The sequence below is a fragment of the Acanthopagrus latus genome, chromosome 20 (assembly GCF_904848185.1).
Source record: "Acanthopagrus latus isolate v.2019 chromosome 20, fAcaLat1.1, whole genome shotgun sequence".
NCBI classification, from domain to species: domain Eukaryota; kingdom Metazoa; phylum Chordata; class Actinopteri; order Spariformes; family Sparidae; genus Acanthopagrus; species Acanthopagrus latus.
The window spans coordinates 4,516,223-4,537,331 of NC_051058.1; the positions used below are offsets into that span (position 1 = coordinate 4,516,223).

At 42.0% G+C, this 21,109-nt stretch overlaps 2 protein-coding genes across 4 annotated transcripts in view; one reads left to right on the plus strand and one right to left on the minus strand.

Annotated features, from left to right (window-relative positions):
- Positions 1-4,506, plus strand: LOC119009730 (sulfotransferase 2B1-like). 2 transcript variants are annotated; one of them, XM_037081266.1, is made up of 7 exons: positions 1-79; positions 1,182-1,321; positions 2,835-3,046; positions 3,472-3,598; positions 3,777-3,871; positions 3,988-4,168; positions 4,373-4,506. In XM_037081266.1, exons 2-7 carry the CDS (start codon positions 1,183-1,185, stop codon positions 4,480-4,482), a joined length of 864 nt encoding a protein of 287 aa, XP_036937161.1. In that variant the 5' UTR covers positions 1-79; position 1,182; the 3' UTR covers positions 4,483-4,506. The 2 variants fall into 2 exon arrangements, with proteins under 2 accessions (XP_036937161.1, XP_036937162.1); XM_037081267.1 differs by lacking the exon at positions 1-79 and having other exon boundaries at positions 1,133-1,321.
- A 396-nt stretch (positions 4,507-4,902) lies between these two features.
- Positions 4,903-21,109, minus strand: part of LOC119009727 (ras-associating and dilute domain-containing protein-like) — a 29,869-nt gene continuing 13,662 nt past the window's right edge. For both annotated transcript variants that reach the window (XM_037081263.1, XM_037081262.1), the window contains exons 8-18: positions 19,682-19,719; positions 19,391-19,590; positions 19,041-19,153; positions 14,990-15,254; positions 14,047-14,219; positions 12,829-12,973; positions 12,548-12,732; positions 7,452-7,878; positions 7,165-7,376; positions 5,611-5,750; positions 4,903-5,520 (exon numbers count right to left, since the gene is read on the minus strand). In XM_037081263.1, coding sequence (XP_036937158.1) covers positions 5,427-5,520; positions 5,611-5,750; positions 7,165-7,376; positions 7,452-7,878; positions 12,548-12,732; positions 12,829-12,973; positions 14,047-14,219; positions 14,990-15,254; positions 19,041-19,153; positions 19,391-19,590; positions 19,682-19,719 — 1,992 coding nt within the window. In that variant the 3' untranslated portion in view covers positions 4,903-5,426. The remainder of the gene's footprint in view (positions 5,521-5,610; positions 5,751-7,164; positions 7,377-7,451; positions 7,879-12,547; positions 12,733-12,828; positions 12,974-14,046; positions 14,220-14,989; positions 15,255-19,040; positions 19,154-19,390; positions 19,591-19,681; positions 19,720-21,109) is intronic.

Below are 21,109 nucleotides of genomic sequence, written 5' to 3' on the forward strand. Positions count from 1 at the left end.
ACGCTGCACGGCGCTGCACTGCCCCCTACAGTTCAAGACGTCCAGCTCAGCTCTGCTGATGTGTACAGCTCAACATTTGGTCTGTAACCTACCTTTGGAATACAACTTATAATAATTTATTGGGGAAAATTGCCCTATTTTCTTCTTTGAGAATGATTTCAACTGTATTATTGGGTAGTAAGAGGAGTTATGTATTCCATATCATATAATCAGAAATGTAATATATTCCATGATGTGGTAAATACATTGAAATACATTTTAGATTAAAAATTGATCTTGATATTTCTTGCGTATACTACACAATATACAAAACTATGTGTAGATGTAACCTCGCCAAATATAAATAAATATATAGCTTTTCAGGAAAACTTGTTTAGGGGGTTCAGTTCAGTTTTCAGTAAATTTTATTGTAAGGGCCCCTGGAGGCTCAAAATGAATGTTCAACCTTTCCAACTGTCCATACCCCTGCAGCTGCTCATTTCTAAAATAAAATAAAATAAAATAAAATTACAAGGCAGCAATGCAGTTTGTGTGAGCTTTCAAAGAACCTTTCAATATTTCACATCTTTCACACTCCTATAACAGCAGGAAGTTCTGATTCCGCTTCAGAAGTTCCTGCTAATATATGAGTGACTCTCTGAGGTGGAGTGCTATCATATCGCAACTGAAATTAGCCTAGTTAGGTAGTTTTCTTTAAATGTAAATCTGAATTTAGGTCAAATATTGTAAATATTTGAAATTTCCGATTAATTTTCTGTAAAATGCATCTCTGGAAACAGGCAGTGTCCTTGAAATATCCATCTGAATTTGGAGGAAAATACTGAAAATATGTGATTATTAAGTTGGCTTTTACTTTGAAATTCCACATCAGAAGCTCCTGGTATTACTTGACTAATTAGTCACACATTCTGAGGCTTCACTGTGTTCAGAATTAGGATGGTTCAATGAATTAAGTAAACAAGGAATTATTGAATGCTCAATTATATAAGTAATAAGTCGACCATTTAATTCATCAGTTAATTGAGAGACTGAAATGTCAATCAACATGTGAAACTGCAAACTGCGGTCATAGGTCGCTGACAGTGCTTTTATTTTGAATTCTGTTCTTGCATTGCATTACCGTAATATCTACTGTATAGACCTGACGTCTGATGGTTTTCCTGTTTCTCCTGTTTCTGAAGGATGACTGAGGCAGATCTGTACACAGTGTATAAGGGGGTCTATATGCCCGCACTGCTGCACCCTCCACACAGTCTGAAGTACTACGAGGACTTTTCGTTTCGCCCAGATGATATCCTCGTTGCAACCTATCCAAAGTCAGGTGAGCTGTCACAGGTACACTCAGCTGTATCTCACACTGTCTCTGTCACAGGTTCGCTTGGCTCTCCCTGTTGTTAGCCCCACAAGACGGAAGTGTTCGGTGCCTTGTTTCAGCGTCAGCCGGGCGTTGTACTGGGAACATGTGGCGTCTTGTGACGTAATCAGGTGGCACACGTCAAGAAAATCCGCGAAGAAGCTTCTGAAAACACTCGTTCGCACCTTTCACACAAGGCTGCCATCTAGTATGTACCAGTAGGCGACATGTTTCAAAGCAGCGTCATGTTTAGATGACACTGTAATGGTGCGATTTCCAGGATCATCTTTAAAATAGTTTATTTGGCGGAAAAATAAGGAGAAAGTTCCAGCGCGCAGAGGAACACACCTCGTTCTTCAGTTTGCAGCAAACATCAACACATCTGCAGACACACGGTTTTCACTGGACAGGAAGGGGGAGGCAAAAATGTAATCTGAGCGGTAACTGAAGCTTTCAGACGAATGGAGAAGTAAATGAGTAACATGGATAAAAAAAACCAAAAAAACCAAAAAAACAAAACCAAAACAAAACTGAGAGCCCCTGGTACAAAGAACTTTGACCATAGGTCCTGATTGTAAGTTGTACATGTGCATTTCACTTTTCACAAATCTGACCTTTGCCCTGAGGCCATGATAGAGAAACTGATAGAGGACCAGATGATGCATGTTCTTAGAGAGTCGGAACAGGTCTGAGCTGGTTCCAGGTTTGTAGCCCGTGCTGCCATCTTATCTGTGAAGTCCACTAATCACCTTGAAGCTGTTAATGGAAAAGCAAATTGGGATTGGCTCGGTTTGAAAAAAGTGCTTGTGGACACATGACCACTGAGCAGAACAGCAGAGGAGTTGGGAGCAATTTAGACTTAAGCTTTGGCGAAACAGACACCCCCTTTAAATAAATGCCTGCTATCGATAACACATCAAACATTAACATGAAGAAAAGTCACTAATACTCAAAATACTGTGTGAGCATTGCATTATTATGATATCATCATTGTATTATTATAACAAAAAAATAGCCACTGAGTTTCAAACGGAATTCATCCTTATATCTTGATATCTATAAATGACACAAAAAGATAAATTGACATAAAACAAAATTGTTAAATTATTGTATTTCATGTTAATTTGCCTTAAGGGCAGATGGAATTGTAACCTCAGCAAAGGGAGAACGCTGAGAACCTCCATCACCACATTTATCATTAATGGTTATAACAATGTTTGCATTGCTCATGAACAGACTCAGAGAACAGGGCTGTGTACAATTTAAACCCATTAAAAAGAAAAAAAAAACAGTTGCTCATTTTGCTGTATACTTTTTGATAAATGTACAATTCACACATTTTTTTTCCAGTGTTTGTTGTACAGGAACACCTTAGTAGCTTTCATTTTGGTGTGTGAAAGTAAGGGGTAAATCAAAAATGAATAGAAACAGTGAGCATTACTCATTAGTGTTACTGTACACTTTTTGTTTCCTTTGGTAGGTACGACCTGGATGCAGGAGATTGCTCCTCTGGTCGTGAGTGGAGGCGACCCAGCTTCTGTTGACGCTCTTCCTAACTGGGACCGCGTTCCATGGCTGGAGGAACAGCGCTCCTGTGTCCTAAACCTTGAACAGCGGCCGTCCCCACGCGTGTTCGCCACACACTTCCACTACAACATGATGCCAGCATCCTTCTTCGAAGCCAAGCCAAAGGTAATTCTGCCACGTATGAGACAGGAGTCAGTGGTATGAATACAAACTACTAACAAGCAATCATTCGTTATGGAGGGAATTGTGTCTTTAGAACAGCATCTCAGAGAAGTAATTTGACTCCTCTCAGTTAGCCCCAGTCATCTGTGCCACATATATGATACTTGAAAACAACATGAAGCCCCTATTTAGGGATTATTATTATGTGTGAAGCTTAGGTTCATATAGCAAAATGGTTTTTTTTTGGCTGGAATATAAAGGGGCCTTGGCCTTACAACATGGTGGCGTTGAAGACAGAGATGTCAACACGACAGAGCACATTAACGCCATGCGGTCATGAATGTGTCACACAACATGTTTGAAGACTGAGAGGGGTTGAATGTTCAAAGCTCTATTAATGATTAATGCATGTCATATCATCATTTCAGGTCATCTATGTCATGAGGAACCCCAAAGATGTATTCACGTCTTCCTTTCACTATTATGGGATGGCATCGTACCTGGTAAACCCCGGCTCACAGAGCGAGTTCCTCCGCAAGTTCCTCGATGGAAAAGGTTGCTCTCATTGTTCGATATACAGCATTTATTTCTAATTCAACACACAGGAACCCTCAACCTGACTTTATTTTATAAACCAGCTACAGTCATTTACCTGCTGACCAGATTTAAAATGGGACAAACTTCAGTGCAGTGATTATATACAGGATGATGAAGGCTTTCTTTTCTCTCCCAGTCATGTTTGGCTCATGGTTTGATCATGTAAAAAGCTGGCTGAATGCTGAGGATAAAGAGCGCATAATGTACATCTCCTATGAAGAGATGAAAATGGTAAGAGGTAACATTAATCCACAAAAACTGCCCAACAATTCCGGCATAACGAGTAAAGACAGTCAGTACTGTGAGGATAAATGCAGGCATGTGAGATGTGTGTCTGTGTGTTGCAGGACCTGAAGGACTCAGTGTCACGAATTGCTCAGTTCCTGGAGAAATCGTTGGATGCTGAGGTGATCGAGAGGATAGCGGACCGATGTCTGTTCAAGAACATGAAGCAGAACAAAATGTCAAACTACTCTACAGTTCCTCGCGAGTTCCTGGACCAGACAAAGTCAGAATTTCTCAGGAAAGGTGAGTTACAAGAACCTGATCTCATTGTCTGCCACCTATAGAGACGAATGGCATTCACTGGGAACGGCTAACTATGCGATACAACTTTACACAAGCTTTATACAATGTACCAAACTGCAGACTGTATTTTTAGTCAAGAAAACCATCATTTGAAATAAGCACACCCAGCGTTTATTATGATTTCCGTTGCATGTTGTGTTTCAGGTATTGTGGGAGACTGGAAAAACCAACTAACCGTGGCCGAAGCAGAGTACTTCGATGCAGTTTACAAAGACCAGATGAAAGATGTCAAATATAAATTTGTATGGGATTAAAATCCCCCCCCGCCCAAAAAAAAAGAAAAAGAAAAAAAAAGAGGAAGCTGACTCAGCTGTATAGAGTGACTTAAAAACCAAACCAAGTGACTTGCTCTGCCAAATCTCATTTGTTTACACACTCATACCATGAGGCTCTTCTTGTTAGCAGATCACAGATAATATTCCTCACACTCGCAGCTGCTGTCAAGTGAGCGAGCAGCATGTTGATGGGGTCCCATTCTTCTGATCATTGTTTTGAATCATTAGTAATACCACAAAATAAAAAAAATAAAAAATCTTTGTTTCATTTAACGTTGCTTAAAGTATGACCTGAATGGTAGACTACGTGTGACCTGACCTACCTGTCATCAGTAAACTGTTATTAGTCCATAAATCCACTCGGCCACCTTTCATATTATTGTTATTTTTTTTATTTTACACCATGTCTTTACAGTTTTTTTTTTGTGACAAATGTTATGAATTCATATTTCAATCACTAGACTAAGATCCAATGGATGATAAACTATGCGTATTACACAACACTACCCTATAAAAAAACAGTAAAATGTATACATATGTAGTATTATATAAATTAAAACCTTCACATATTTTCTCTTCTCCACCTTTATGACAATGACGTGGCTTAATGTATTTCAGATGCCTTTTTGTACACAGGCCTGAAATGGCCAAAACCACATGCTGGGCATGTTTGGGAAGTGTCTGGGGAAGGAGCATCACGAGACTGGCTGTAATGCATCCTGGTACATGTAGGCGGGCTGTGCAAGCAGGACAACTGTAATAACCCAGCTTTCTCAGTCAATACACCACACACTGAGGGATTTATTGCCTCATTTAACTACATTTACCATCAACACTGATTGGGAAGGTCCATATGTTGAACTGGAATGATTAAGATGCTCCATCTTTAAATCTGGTTCAAAACCAGCAGAGAAAGAACGCTGTCAGCAGCTGGTCTCTATAGCCTTAGCCATCCAGTCAGATCTGGCCACCAGTAACCTCAGTCTATCACCTGATGACTGGATCAGCTCCTTTCCACTGCCGAGAGACAAAGAAGTGGAAGAGATGATTTTTAAAAAAATGTGTTTAATTAGATTTGAATCATGAGAATCCTCAGGTTTCGATTACCTCTGGTAGTCAAGTCCAACAACACTGATTCCGTTAACGGCCAGGATCCTGTCTCCTGGTGCTAGTTTCTCACAGCGAGCTGCAGGAGAGTCTGGGACCACCGCACGGATGAAGATGCCTTTCACCCTCAAGGAAGTGTCCTGTCAGATGTCAAGGACCCACAGATGACAGATATTGTGGTCAGAAGCAAACAAGGCTCGCTGAAACTGTGATTATCCTAGTATTAGTAATATGCAGACCAATTGGTGGAGTGTCTCTAAAGAATTGACTTATTAATAATTCAAAGAACACAAATCACTTTTGGTCTTCCAGTGTCCAATTTTACCAACAACACGGAATGAATTGTGTTCATTGATTACTTCAGTCTCTAATGGAGACATGGAGGCAGATAGAAATTTTGCCAGACTGCCAAGGCTGGAGGACAGAATGATGTATTACATCATTACATCATTATTCCACGTCCATTCCATTGTGAAATCAATATTTAATTATTAAACAGACTAAAAAGATTGTAGGTCAAAGGCTCGAGTCAAGTTTTCATACTGCACATACTAAAGAATGGTGTGTTGTGGCTGTTAAATCACATCATACCTGCCTTATGTTTTATTTCAAGAATATTAGCATTTGCCATTAAATACAAGATTCAGAGTCCCACAGGTTGAAAAGGCAGCAGAACTCTTACGGTCCTCAGTCTTCCAAACTGTTAAACTAGAATTTGGGCCTCAGTGTTCCTCTGGAAAATTACCACTCAATGTAAAAGTTAGGACTTACATGAAAACGTTCTGGTAGTAAAGTAAAAAAAAAAAAAAAATAGAATAAAAACAAGAAAAAAACAAATCCTTATCGTTAAGACTGTTATATTCACCATAGTTGAATTTAACATCTCTGTACCATCTATTCAGAGTAATGACTTGTACCTGTCTGGTTAAAATGTACATCAAAAAAAAAAGTAGTTGCAAAGCAGAGCCAAAAAATCGATTAAACTATGCTAACCATCTTTGTTTGGCATATTAACATTTACTTGTTAGCAATAAACACAAAGTATGCTACAGCTGATGTCTGGTGGTGATCCATATATACTAAGAAGTAGACATGTTTGGGAGCTGTCTTAGCAAATACAAAATGTTACAGTGGACTATGTTAACACACCGCACATTTTCATGGGGACTGCAGATGTTTTTATGCAAAAAATGTCACCTGTTTCAAATGAGAACAAAGCAGCTGAAGGCAATTTGTCCAAGAATATGGAAAGTGAACTGAAGGAAGATGCTTAATGAGAGACGGCACTGAGCTACAGGAGCTAGTGGAGCAGAGGCTAGCCCTGATTCAACATCATGACTTCAGAAATCCAAGGTAGGTAGGTTTTTCCCAAGGCAACTAGGCTGATGCTAACTTCAGGGGTAGCCCACAAAAATATGTGTGCTCTAAAGAAGGCACCATCCAAAAAACATACAGAAATTTAAAGAGTGACGTAATATGAGGCTCTCTGGTTGGAAGTTTCAGGTGTGATGCATCGTTAACTATGACTTATGACGTCACGTCTTCTTCACTTACCCTTGTATCAACGAGAGCGAGGCCAACTCCTCTTTCACCTCTCTCCAGCTCCAAGCTAAAAAGCTCGTCGTTATTGACCTCAGAAAGGTCGTCCGTCTCTTCCTCCTCCTGCTCCCCCTCTTCCTCTCTCAGTTCAACAAAACCTTTCACGTTTGGACAATCGGATTTCATGTCTGCTTTCAGTGCAGCCAGACATTCAAACACTAATCCACCTAGGGATGAAATAAAGGATATATTCAGTTTTTCGAACAAACAAATAACAACATGAATGGTATTATATTACTTACCTTCATCATGTGCATCTACAGCAGAGGACCATGAAAGCGATTGACTGTCACCCTTCGTCCATTTATTCTGGTATGCGTTTACCAAGTCAGCAGTGTCTATGATGTGGGGGTTGTTGGGTGGGGTGAGGAGGCAGGAGGGGTCCGGAGCTGACCTGCTCATCTCGCTGGTCTCAGTCTCTCTGGTTTGTAGCTCTGGAGTTCTCAGCTTTTGGGGCAAAAGAAGGGCACTGCAGGAGTTGAGCTCATCCAGGTTCTGGCTGGAGGAAGGAGAGGGTGGTGATGAGGGTGATCGAGGTAAGGCACCAGCGGCAGCAGAGGGGACGGCGGCCGGAGATAAAACCACCGGAATCGTATCCAAGGTGCCCAGACAGGTCTTTGGAAGATCATCCATCTTAGCCAGTTTAGCCTCCGTGGTAATAGTTCCACCCTGGTTGACAAAAAGCATGAGAACAATACGGAGCGATCAATCAATCAAAGCCACAGTTTGGGTTAGCTTTGAGAAATACACTTAAAAAGAGTTAGAGGACAATATCAACACTACTCTCATTAATGTCCATTGAACATGAAACTATGCACTAAACGTAAAAAGGTTCCGTGGCTCTGTAGAAAGTTTAAAAAGAAGAGTAATTTAGAAACGTGTTTGATGGAAGTTGTATTAAATTATTACACCCTTAAGAGAAGAGAGAGTTGTATACAAAACAATGACACATACTTAAGTAGATAACGTGGTTGTGGCACTACAAGTAGCCCCTGTAACATACACAAAGTAATTTAGATTTTTTTTTTAAATGGCGAAGGGACCATCACTTGATTACAGAAAGAGGCAACAGTTTCCCGACAGCAACAATCAAAAGATGACCGATAAATCTAGAATTTATTAAAAGAAATGCCAAAGCAAGTTTAACTACAGTGGGCAAGTGACTATACCTATCAGGAAGAGGAAGAAAAGTCTTGCACGATGTAGAAAACACAATGACAAGGAAGAAGGTCAACTGCTGTAAGCTAGTAGCATTAGCCACATGGAGGCCAATATGCAGCTGGACAGCGATTCGGGCCTAACCCGTAGTTAAGTTGGACTTGATATTGAGAGAGCTGCAAGAATTCCAGAGGGACTCCAACTAAATGGGATACGATAGCAGAATCTGCAGGAGTGGAAGAAGCGGAGACACGAATCAACGCGGCTGAGATCTGAATCCAGTCGTTGGAGGGCGTTTTGTCGGAGCTGGTGAAGCTTCAGATACAAACAGAGACTAAATCGACTAATTTGGAGAGGCATTCGTGTTGTGACAATGTAAGAATACATGGGGAAAGGGAAGGAGCTGAAGAAAGCGTGGCATCAGTGATTACTTTCATGAAAGATCTGCTCTTGAAAGGATTGGCGCTCCGGGCTCTCACCCCGAAACCTCCGACTGAAGCCCCACCAAATCAATCGTGGTCAAGTTCTCAAGCTACAGAATGACGGAGGTCAGTAAAATAGCCTGGCAGAAGAGGAGATTCGACTTCCAGGGAAAAAGAACACGTCTGGACCACGACTACGCACTCGAGCTGCTGCAGAAACGGAGGGAGTATTCAAAGGCGAAAGTTGTGCTGGAGGAAAGAAGTATAAAGTTTCAGTCTCCACTCCCGGCCAGACTGAGAGTGTTTTACAATGAAGCTACAGTGATTTACAACTCGGCAGACGAAGCAATGGCGGACACGGCAGAGAGGGGGATACCGGTGATGGTTCTGAAAGAAACATCTTCCCTCCTCGATCAGATATCCCATCTGACTTGGCGGTCAGGTGGAAAACGACAAAACCGATAAAACCCCAAAGCCCCAGGAGAGGCTTCAAGGAGTGGCTCCAGTCACCGAGACACTAGATAAGTATCGTCAATATACTCATGCTGTAATAGAAATAGCATACATATTGTCATAACAAAGAGGCCTTCATATTGGAAGTAAATGTAAGTATTCACAATCTAATTACTGTGTTAAAGGTTAACGATTTTGTTGTAGTTCATGCTATTGTTCTTTACAGCACCAGGGGTGCTAGGATGTGACTTAGGTACGGGTTTACATGAGCTTAAAGCAAAGACACAAAATGCAAAGTATTCAGTCATCTAAAATGATCATGTACAATATCAGTGGGCTGTGAGATCCAATCAAGAGGAGCAAGGTTATGACAAAGTTGGAGAGGGAGATACAAGATGCCAGACAGAATCAGGGCACGAAAAACTAAGTGATGGAGATTTAACCAATATTCTTCCTCCTGCAGTCAGGCTTAGATTTCCAACAAATAGCATTTTAAGTGCACATATGAAAAGAAAGACAGAAATGTTGCGCTCCCCAAGGATCTAAATGGAAATTGTACAAACAAATGATTAAATTGGTGAGCTCTGAGGCTCAAGGCAATGTAATCTGTGGGGGAGACTTCAATATTAGACTTTGCCCGATTCTTGACACATCGAAAACTACCAAAAATATCAAATTAGTGATAGAGGAGCTGGGACCCTCAGACATTTGGAGACATTTGAATCGTACAAAAAGGGACGATACTTCTCACCCGCACAGTGTTTACTTGAGGCTCGACTATTTTCTTAGGTTTCAAAGAGATTTATATACAGTAATAAATCACGAGATAGACGATAGATGATGACAGATAATTTCATATTAGGTTCTGAGAAAAAGGAGACCATTTGGAGATAAAACATAGGGATCCTAAATCAAAGGAGACAGCAAATAAGGATGGATATAAAAGAATACCTTATAAAAAGAAGAAATGTTTATTCATCTCTTTATAACCTTATAACTCAAACTCAAGACATGATGTTGATGCTCTGTCTGTGTTGTTATGTGTTAAAACAAAAAAAAAAACTGAAACATGATTTACTGTGAAAGGACATATCTAAAGATGAATATGCAGTTGTTGTAAAGACGTGACGCCAAATAAACGAAAACACGGCAATAAAAACGTTTTGAAAAGACGATAGTTGCAGCTTGAAAGCTAGTGTTTTAAGTGTTCTCCAGTCGTGATATCCAACAGACACCATGGCAGACAGTGATGACAGTTTGAACGATTTGATAGTGATGCTGGCCTGTCATTAAGTCTACCTTATCTGTCCAGATTGAAATATCTCAACAACCAGCGGATGGATTGCTGTGAAGCTTTGAACAGACATTCATGATCTGCAGAGAATGACCTCAGATGACTCTGACGTACCCCTGATATCTTCTGGAGTGCCACCATGATGTTGACATTTGTGGATTTGAAACTATTGCGGTCTCAACTATTGGAAGGACCGGCATCAAATGCGGTGCACACATTCCTGTTCCCCTTCAGAATGAGTTGAAATACACTATATTACCAAAAGTATTCGCTCACCTGCCTTTACTCATTCTATGAACTGAAGTGCCATCCCATTCCTAACTCATAGAATTCAATATGATGTCGGTCCACCTTTTGCAGCTATTACAGCTTCAACTCTTCTGGGAAGACTGTCCACAAGGTTGAGGAGAGTGTTTATAGGAATTTTTGACCATTCTTCCAAAAGCGCATTGGTGAGGTCATACACTGATGTTGGTCGAGAAGGCCTGGCTCTCAGTCTCCGCTCTAATTCATCCCAAAGGTGTTCTATCGGGTTCAGGTCAGGACTCTGTGCAGGCCAGTCAAGTTCATCCACACCAGACTCTGTCATCCACGTCTTTATGGACCTTGCTTTGTGCACTGGTGCACAGTCATGTTGGAAGAGGAAGGGGCCCGCTCCAAACTGTTCCCACAAGGTTGGGAGCATGGAATTGTCCAAAATGTTTTGGTATCCTGAAGCATTCAATGTTCCTTTCACTGGAACTAAGGGGCCAAGCCCAGCTCCTGAAAAACAACCCCATACCATAATTCCTCCTCCACCAAATTTCACAGTTGGCACAATGCAATCTGAAATGTACCGTTCTCCTGGCAACCTCCAAACCCAGACTCGTCCATCAGATTGCCAGATGGAAAAGCGTGATTCATCACTCCAGAGAACGCGTCTCCACTGCTCTAGAGGCCAGTGACGGCGTGCTTTACACCATTGCATCCGACGCCTTGCATTGCACTTGGTGATGTGTGGCTTGGCTGCAGCTGCTCGGCCATGGAAACCCATTCCATGAAGCTCTCTGCGTACTGTACTTGGGCTAATCTGAAGGTCACATGAAGTTTGTAGCTCTCTAGCAATTGACTGTGCAGAAAGTCGGCGACCTCTTTGCACTATGCGCTTCAGCATCCGCTGACCCCTCTCCGTCACTTTACGTGGCCTACCACTTCGTGGCTGAGTTGCTGTTGTTCCCAAACGCTTCCATTTTGTTATAATAGAGCTGACAGTTGACTGTGGAATATTTAGGAGCGAGGAAATTTCACGACTGGATTTGTTGCACAAGTGGCATCCTATGACAGTTCCACGCTGGAATTCACTGAGCTCCTGAGAGCGGCCCATTCTTTCACAAATGTCTTGTTTCACAGTCTGCATGCCTGAGTGCTTGAATTTATACACCTGGGGCCAGGCCAAGTGATTAGAACACCTGATTCTGATCATTTGAATGGGTGAGCGAATACTTTTGGTAATATAGTGTAACTTTTGTACAACTTTAACTTGTCCAGTACTTCAGTTTATGAGCAAACAGCATTAGCATCAACCTGTATACTGCGATTAGTGGTAAATCAACAGTTTTGAGCACACATTATTCTTAAGTAAGCTCCTCTAGACTTTCCTAATTTTATCGGACTGAATGACGTGAAATTATGATAATCAAATTGATGATTTTCGCAGGGATTTCTCTTCCCCTTGCTCATGCATTGCAAAAAAAAAGAAAAACATTTTCTTATTCCCCTGCTCACTTTATCCAGTCAGAACAAAGACCTGAAGACACGAGGTCAGCTAAAACAAAGACAATGCTTACAGCACCTTTAAGATCTCGGAAGGAGTGATGCGTGCTATATGCCAGATCGTTAAAAGAGGCGGGAGAAACAGGTCTTGCGGTATCAGAACTTTTATTCAATTTTCATGGTCATTTATCGTCAGTTCAGCTTTACTTTTTCATGCATTATGTGAAACTCAAAAAGGCATTTTTACCATTTGTTATACCTTTTGTTCTTCCGTAGCTGTGACCTCACTGGACGTGGAGTCTGACTGCTTGGTAATGAACTCTCTAAGTTTGTCCAGCTCAACCAGCAGGTCCAGATCTGCCACGTCTTTCCCCAGTTCAAACTGGTAGCCCCCATCTGGGAGCACCAGAGGATGGAGGGTGTCAAAGCTCTCCAGGACGTCAGCTGACGGAGGATGAGCCACATCGCGTGAAAAGAAAACTGCAATTAATTTAAGAATACATCCTGATGAGGAATCTGACCAGTATGTTGACCTCTCACCAGTCTTCTGTGCTGCAGCCTGCTCGTGAACAGATGGACACCAGGTGTGTGTGCACGGAGATGCTGGGCTGTAAAGACTCAGCAGGTGGTTCAGCTGGGCCGGACTCAGGGCAGGGTAGTCAGACCGCAAGGACACCCAAGATGTCTACACACATCCACACACACACACACACACAGATCGGCTGTTCAGTATATTAGATTCAGTTATGCAAATGCATTTTCGCATCAAAGAATTCAAAACACGGCGGCAGATATGGAATCCTACGTTGCTCTGTTGGTTCTGAAAGCATACTGTTGCGGGTGCAGGCTGGCAGGGACGTTATCTTTGACATGCTGGAGAACCAGTTTGTCAGAGCACTTTATCAGGATGGGGTTGAGTGCCACATGGCAGAAGTCACTGAAACTACACACAGCAGACTCTTTAGGTACAGGGCCAATAGTGGCTGTCTCGAAGCAGGCGGGGGGGGACAGCCTCTTTTGAGAGTGATATGTTAGCAATGTCAGTGACAACACCAGCTTGCTGCTGGGCACATGTTTGCAGAACATGGCATATCACATGTTACATATGACATAGTTTCTCTCCCAGCTGTCCACTGGAGGCTGAGTAGACGTTACAGCTGACTCTGCTGAGGAGATCAAAGTGACGGGCATAAAATATTTGCAGTATGATGATGTTGCTGTTGATGACTGATGTGGTTCTCATGATCGTTGGCATCACCGATCATGTGTCGGTCAGAACAATCCTGTACAACTGCTGTAGCTTAGACAGGGAAATAAGACTGAATGGACCTCTGGTGGGGCTGTGGATATGCTGGTTGGTAAAGCAATTTAGTGCCTGTTTTATTGAAATCACCACCATGACTTCATACAATTCCTGCATCGCGTTATTATGTTTCATTTACATCTGGATGAACAACACACAACAACAAACACACTGGTGAACTCCAATAAGTGGACGATATTTGATTTCAGATCCATATTTTATACAATATGTGATATAAAACTGCAAAAATGCAATCTCTCTCTCTCTCTCTCTCTCTCTCTCTCTCTCTCTCTCATTCACTGACTCACAAAAGCACACACACATACACTCACGCACACACTCTTTCGTCCACTCTGTACAGCGTACATTCCTCTACCCTGTTATGTCTCTGGTGGTCATTTATAGTTACATAAATCCAGCTCTGCTGAAAGTGAATAGTGTGAGCATGTTTCTACCTGCAGTAAATTCTTCCAAGGTGTAGCCAAGAGATTGATTGATGACGAGAGAGTCTGCGTGTGCTCCAAGGCCAGTTCTCCCAGTCCAGCTGCATGGGCCCAGTCCAGGAGCAAATCAAGGCTGGCCCGCAAGCGGATGCCTGTAGACCACTGGTAAAAACCTGGCTCAGAGCCTGTGTATACATCAGGAGAAAGCCGTCTTTAAAATCAGCTCCCTGTGCGTTCACTCTGGCTTCACAGCTATATTTTTTTCTATATGCATTCTGCTTGAGTCAGTCCTCGCAGGTGAGTGGCATTACAATAGAGGAATAAGCTCTGTGACCGCTGCCATGTCTCCTGACAGCTACTAGGGAGCAGTGTGTTCACAGTAAAACATATCCACGGTATCTATCATCCCCACTGGCAGAAATGCTCTTTTGATGGACATTTGACGTTTTCTTTGCCTTATTGCATTGCCATTTTCATTTTCATCTTTCCAATAAATGCTTTCAGTTTAGTTTAGCGTTTCCACTCTGTCATTCATTGACTTTTCCTTTTACATGAGCCTTTTCCAGTTAACTTTTTATCTTAAAGATGAATTATTCTGATTATTGCCCATAGTGTAGTAGAACAATTGTTGTTTATCTGTAACGCTATTAATTTTCTGTTTGAACGTTCAGTTTTAAGTATGACCAAAAATATCAGACGATGCTCAGAGTGCTCTGAAACTGGAACTATGAAATGTCTGACTCAATTTAGCTCACTCATATTCATAGCTAAGAGAGCGAGCTAATGGTTACTTCATTAACCATTGTTAACCCATGCTTTTTTACAGCTGACTCTGCAACACACCTGAAGTGGATGGGGAAACAAGAGATGTACTATGAGCAAAAATACAGCACATACAGCAGTACCCCATAACACATTAGGTAGATTTTTTTTTTCCTCACTGATGCACTGTTACCTCTCTCCATGAGCGAGTTGAAGAGCGATGCGTTGATGAAGTAGAAGAGGTAGCCGATGAGCTGCGAGGAAATCTCTGGGTGCAGCTGGCAGTCTGACAGTAGCCTCCGGGTGTCAGTCAGAACCTCCACAAGGTGCTGGATCTCGGCAGGGACCTGCAGTCCGACACTACTCAGGACCTGAGCACTCCCGCGAGTCATCTGCAGGTCAGGACTCTCCCTGAATGGGTTGCAGTCCAGGAGGTCCGGCAGGATGGGGTACAGGACCTGATAAGACACGTTGGGTTGAATAAAGAGAACCGTGCAGCTGGGTTTGAGAGTGAGTCACTCGTCTATGTGGAACTGGAGACTGGTGAGAGATTCCTGTGGGTCAATTTGAGGTTTTATGTTCTGATCGCTGGGATGAACTAAAACATGTAACCCTCTAAAACAATTATCAGACCACCCAGCTAGCCTCTGTATGTCTTTTCCTCTGTGCTTCTCATCACTACAACACAGCTGATGGAAGATCAGACGGAGAAATCGGCCAAAATAAGTTAAGTTTGTGACATTTCCACGTTTTTCAGCCAAAGGGTCCCTCCTGCTCTTCGTAATGAACCTTGACAAGGATAGCTCTGTTTCGGCTAATTGTGCACAGACATCCCCCTTCCCCTCGAAATCTCACTTTTACAACCGCCAAACTTCCGGGGCCAGTGCCAGCCATGGAGCCGCGCTGGTAAAAAAGCTGAACGCAGCTCATGCGGGCTTGGCATGGCACTGCAGCAGGCCCCGCTGAGTGAAGAGTTCTGGAGGAATCCACCCTGAGCAGATCATTTTACATTTACTTTAATGTTCCACAGCCGGGGGAAGGCTGAACATGAATGCTAGAGCACAGCAGCCACAGCCTCCCGTCGCACGAGACAATGGAAATTGGTGAGCATTAGGCCAAATAATCCTGCTGTGTTTCTGGTTGGAAAATGTCGCACGTTGCAGCCAAGTAGGAGAGGATTCAGTCATTCTGGGATTACCGCATGCATCCATGGCATGTATTATTATAGTGTCGTTATTGTAGACTCTGTTTTGTCTGCTTATTTGGGCCTTTGTTGCACTTGATGGACTAGTAAGCACACTGTCTGCCCACAAGCCTGTTAAAATGCATCAGTACTATACTCACCAGTGGCGAATTTAGCTTTCTGCAGCAATAACAATGAAAGGACACACATGGATGGGTCAGTGTGTTCTGTCCAATGCAAAATTAGGACTTTCCCATCAGCCTCAGCTTTACCCACTGGGTTTTATGCTAGTCAGCTAATGTTAACATGCTAGCCCAGAAAGCTAAAAGGGCCAGTGTGCTCTGTTGTCTCAGCACTTCTGAAACTTTCCCCCAACTTTCACACACGCAGTTTACGTGATGATTGGCAAGCTTGTAGTGAGGTGAGAAAGCAGTTAAGTCAGAGCTTCTCTATCGTCTCTCTGCCAGCCTGGACCCTCACCAGTATACTTTCAGAACCAGCGGATCCACAGAGGATGCCATATCTACTGCCCTCCACTCACTCTTCACACACCTGGAGAATAAGAACAGCTACATCAGAATGCTTTATGTTGACTTCCAGACATCACAGGAACTCTATTGTGACATGTGAGGACAGCCACCTTCTTCTTTATTCCACTGCGATTCTAATCGAGAGCTTCACAGTTAAACATTTCTGTTGTATTGTTGAACCTAAAACTGACCCCGTGTCTCCCTGAGAGAAAAATCTGTGAACTCACATGTTGTGAGTTTTTTGTTTCCTGCGTGCAAATGAAACATGACAAGTGAACATCAAATACAAGTAAGACAAACGTCATAGAACACACGATCATATTTACGGACGATTTATGTTTTTACTGACAAACTACATCTGGAAGTCATCTAGTTCCCCGGGCTGACTTGCTGACGGAAACAAATGCTGTCTGAGGCAGGTATTTAGATAACCACATCCCCCTGCACCAAGCAAAAAATGTGCCGTCTAAAACTTGCAGGACAGCAAACTATCGGGGAACTCCTAAAGATTCCTTCCTCAGAAATACACTGTCGAACCTCCTTCCAGGAGGAAAAAACTGACATAGAAGATGCGTCAAATCAGGCGGATCAGGCACAAAAACTGTCTGAACTCAAACTGGCAGCTGTGCTTTTATTCTATCTCTGATGTGGCTCAACGCTTGGACGTGGTTTTACTTACTTTCGGCCCCGCTGGTTTGGAGCATCGAGGTCAATTATGAGGAGGGTAATGTGACTGGACGTGCAGCTCAGCTATGGTTTCTAAGAAGAAATTTCCACAAAAAGGGGTCAATCAAATCTCACTGGATGAATACAAAAAGACCACTTTCTTCATTAGTGCCTCTTGGATGGCGTTTCACCCACTCCCACACAGCTCAACTGGAGATCTGTCTGAAACTTTCCTGGCACAATTCCATGTAATGGGTGTGGTACTTCAGTCAAACTATGAACGCCACATCCCTGTTCGACTCAAATCCAGTAACATACTGAGGCAGAGACTCGTCCACCCAAAGGACAAAACACCCCGAGTAATGTAGTTTATGCTGTTCGATGCAGCCAGGAACACAGATTGTACACCGGGGAGACAAAACAACCTTTCCATTTAAAAAAAAAAAAAAAAAACAACACAGAAGGGCCGACTCCTCAGGTAAAACTCTGCTGTCCACTTACGTCTGACGGAGAAAAAACATTCCCTTGAGGACAACAATGTAAACACCTGGGCCAGAGAGGACAGATCACCCACTTGCAATACTTAACAGCCATTCACACCTGGACCTGCTGCACCTCAGCTTCCCAAATGAAGGCTGGCTGGGTCAACAACCGACCTAATGAGTCTGAAACTCAGAGCTCACATGTGTCCTTAATGCCTCTGTAAGGACGCTCCCACACAGAGTTTAAAAGCCTGCCAAGTCCCCTCCACTTAGTTAGAACTGAAGAAGCATCTTGCATGAAAGGTGACACATCTTTAGGAAACTGAGGCAGGTCCAGCTGCCTACGATACAGCACTTAGAATTCAGTGACACTGCACACAACTGACCACTGTGACTATGATAAATACAATTTTAAGAATACAGCATTCAAACAATTCTTGCATTTAATTGTTCGTTCCGTCATTTTTGAGTCTTTACTTTGCTTTTATGTTGCTTTATTACGATCAATAGATAAATTATTGTCCATTTCTTAGCAAATAACTACACAACAGTTAACTGATGTGGTGTGTCTCTGTGTGATGTGATGTAATGCACAGATCTCAGTCATCTGATAAGACAGCACAGGTTCATAAGATCTATCATTCGTGAAGATAGTGGATGGCACTTGGCTGGGCGAAACAAATCATCATTAATGATTTTTTGATCATCTATCAAAGGCAAACTCCATATTTGGCCATCAAATTTAATTTAAGCTTAAATCAAGTTAACCTGTTATAATGTGACAGTGTTCTTTTTTCTTGTATGGCAGCAATACACTTCCATAACAAGCTGATGATTCTGGTTACCTTGTCTTTCAGTACAGGAAACACATTTCTTTGGTATTTTATCCTTAACACATGTTCTTGCTGCCTGCCACACACACACACACACACACACACACACACACACACACACACACACACACACACACACACACACACACACACACAGTGTCCTGTCTCTCTCCCATGTCATAATGCCCCCAGTGTGGTCTGGTCAGCCTGGTTGGTCTAGAAAGCGGGGCGGCTAACTGGGCTCTTTATTCTCAGCTCGTCTCTGATTATTTTCCTTCCTTTAACAACAACATAATCATCTGTGAATGGAGCAGATGCAGGAGCCACACAAGCCTCGTTTGATTCTCCTCCTATGAACACGGCTTGTTGGGGAAAGTGAGGTGCTTTTTCTATGCAAAGACACTGGAGTACAAGCAGATAGAAGTCACTCCTTACATGCCCTTCTCCCAAAAAGGTTGGCTTCAGGAGCTATTCTATTCAGGTACATTAAGCGCGTGGGTCTGTTTAAATTCTGTGAATGCTATAGCTGTGAGCTTGGTCCTCCTCTCACCTTGGTGATGTAGTAGACACACTGCTGGAAGGCGAGCATGATGACCTCCTCCAGGACAGCCATCGTCTCCTCGCTGGCTGAACGGACACATGACAACCGTAGCTCCAACAGGGCTGAAAATCACAAACACACACTATCTATAAATGCTCCAGTGACATATTCAATGTATGATTTGGTTTCACAAGGCGGTGAGATAGAATAAAAAAACTGGAAATATCCTAAAAAGTCATCATGTCATTGTCATTGACTTTGACCATCTTGTAAGCAAGACGGGTAAAACTTGAAAGAAATCCTACTTTGGGCAACTTTCATTGCTCATACATCCACCGCAAGCTCAGTAGGTGACTAACCTAACTTCTCCGCCTCCTCATAGTCCTTTTCGTCTCTCTCATCATTATTTTGGGCTCTCCACTCCAGGAGAAGCGGCACCTGGAACTGGATGAACTGCAGCAGCTCCAGACTGTTGGACATCCACCCCACAAGGGGGCGCAGTCCTGAGATCAGGCTGAGAGCCTTGGCGTTCTCTTGGTTTAAGGCTTCATCTTCTGGACTGAAATATATAATAATCCATTATCATCTCAGTGTAGTCTGTAGAATGTGATGTCATAGTTTGCAGCAGAAAAACAACAAGGTGTACTTACACTTCAGGCTGAAGTACTGCTAGGTCCTTAGTGTGCTCCTGCATGACAATAAAGGAGAGAGCTAGGAGTTCATCAACATGTAGTGATAACAGTACAGTAACTGACTTCATTTCATTCAGCTCAAATAGACGATAATTTGAAGTACACATCACAGCAGATGACCCAAGGCAATCATTTTATATGATGAAATACATAATATAATATATACTATTTACAGTGTTGGGCACAGCGCGTTCCAAAAGCAGTAATACATTAGCATATTACTTTTAGTGGTAACGGAGTAATATAATGAGTTAGTGATAACATATCAGTAATGTATTTACTACAGTTATGTCACGTAATGCGTTACAATCTCATACGTCCATGCATTCCTTGTTCTGTGGACTAAAATAAAAGGCATTTTTTTTGGTCTTCTCATGTCATTATAGGCTATATTACAGAAGGTATAGGACTGCTGGTTTCATGTGACATAAGCCTACGATTCAAAATATTTATTCATATCTCATAATATACAGACCTCATCTGATATGTGTCCAATGCCAATCCTCTGCCTGATAAAATCTTGCCTATTCAATTGTTATCTATGGGTTATTTGGGATTTTGTTTTATTTTTAAAGAAACTTAAAAGTATTGTTATAAGAAATCTATGACTCTACGCATTCAGTAATATTGTAACAAAGTTTATTACTTTGAAATGAAGGTAAAAAGTAATATGTAACATATTGCATTTTGAAGTAACTTGTCCAACACTGATCATGTGTCCAGTATATTATGCCTGGAGCTTCATAAATATGTCTGGCCTTGGATATGTTGTGTGTTAGTTTACTTGTGGTAATCACACACAAATTCATTTGAAACTGTTGACCATGCAGGCATTGGATTAAGTGAAACTAATTTAAAAACAAATTTTTTTTACATCTCTTAAATAGAAAGGGCCCGAATATTAGCCAAACATGCTGGACAAAAACTGCTGAAAGTACTGCAGGTGAATCAATGAAAAGTTCAACTTTTTTAAACACTTTGTTATACATTTTGAGATTATCACAGAATGTTCATGATTTAATATTCACATTTGAAAAAGTAATAAAAACTGATCAAACAAGCGAGTTCCAGTACATGTTCACGTTCATTTATCTGACTCAATTATGCTGATTAGGACGGATCATTAATTTGAAGCGCGTTGCCTCAGGCTCACAGAGAAAAAAAACACACGTGCTTTGATCACAGTTCTGATTAAAAGTCTGGATGGGCCCAAGGAGATTGTTACATTTACATTCTTTTTTTGCTAGAAACATCTGGTGAGTAAGATTAAACCTTAAGGCAGGCCTATGGTGTTATATTCTTTTTGACATTTTTTTTTAAATAAAGAAGGGGAAATGCTATCAGAGCTAGCGAGCTGGCGAGATAGTCAGATAACAGCTTGCTTAC

Coding starts and splice junctions, on each gene's coding strand:
- LOC119009730 (XM_037081266.1), top strand. CDS start 1,183: ATGACTGAGGCAGATCTGTACACAGTGTATAAGGGGGTCTATATGCCC. Junction 3,599..3,776: donor CAAGTTCCTCGATGGAAAAG/GTTGCTCTCATT, acceptor TTTCTCTCCCAG/TCATGTTTGGCTCATGGTTT. Junction 4,169..4,372: donor GTCAGAATTTCTCAGGAAAG/GTGAGTTACAAG, acceptor GTTGTGTTTCAG/GTATTGTGGGAGACTGGAAA.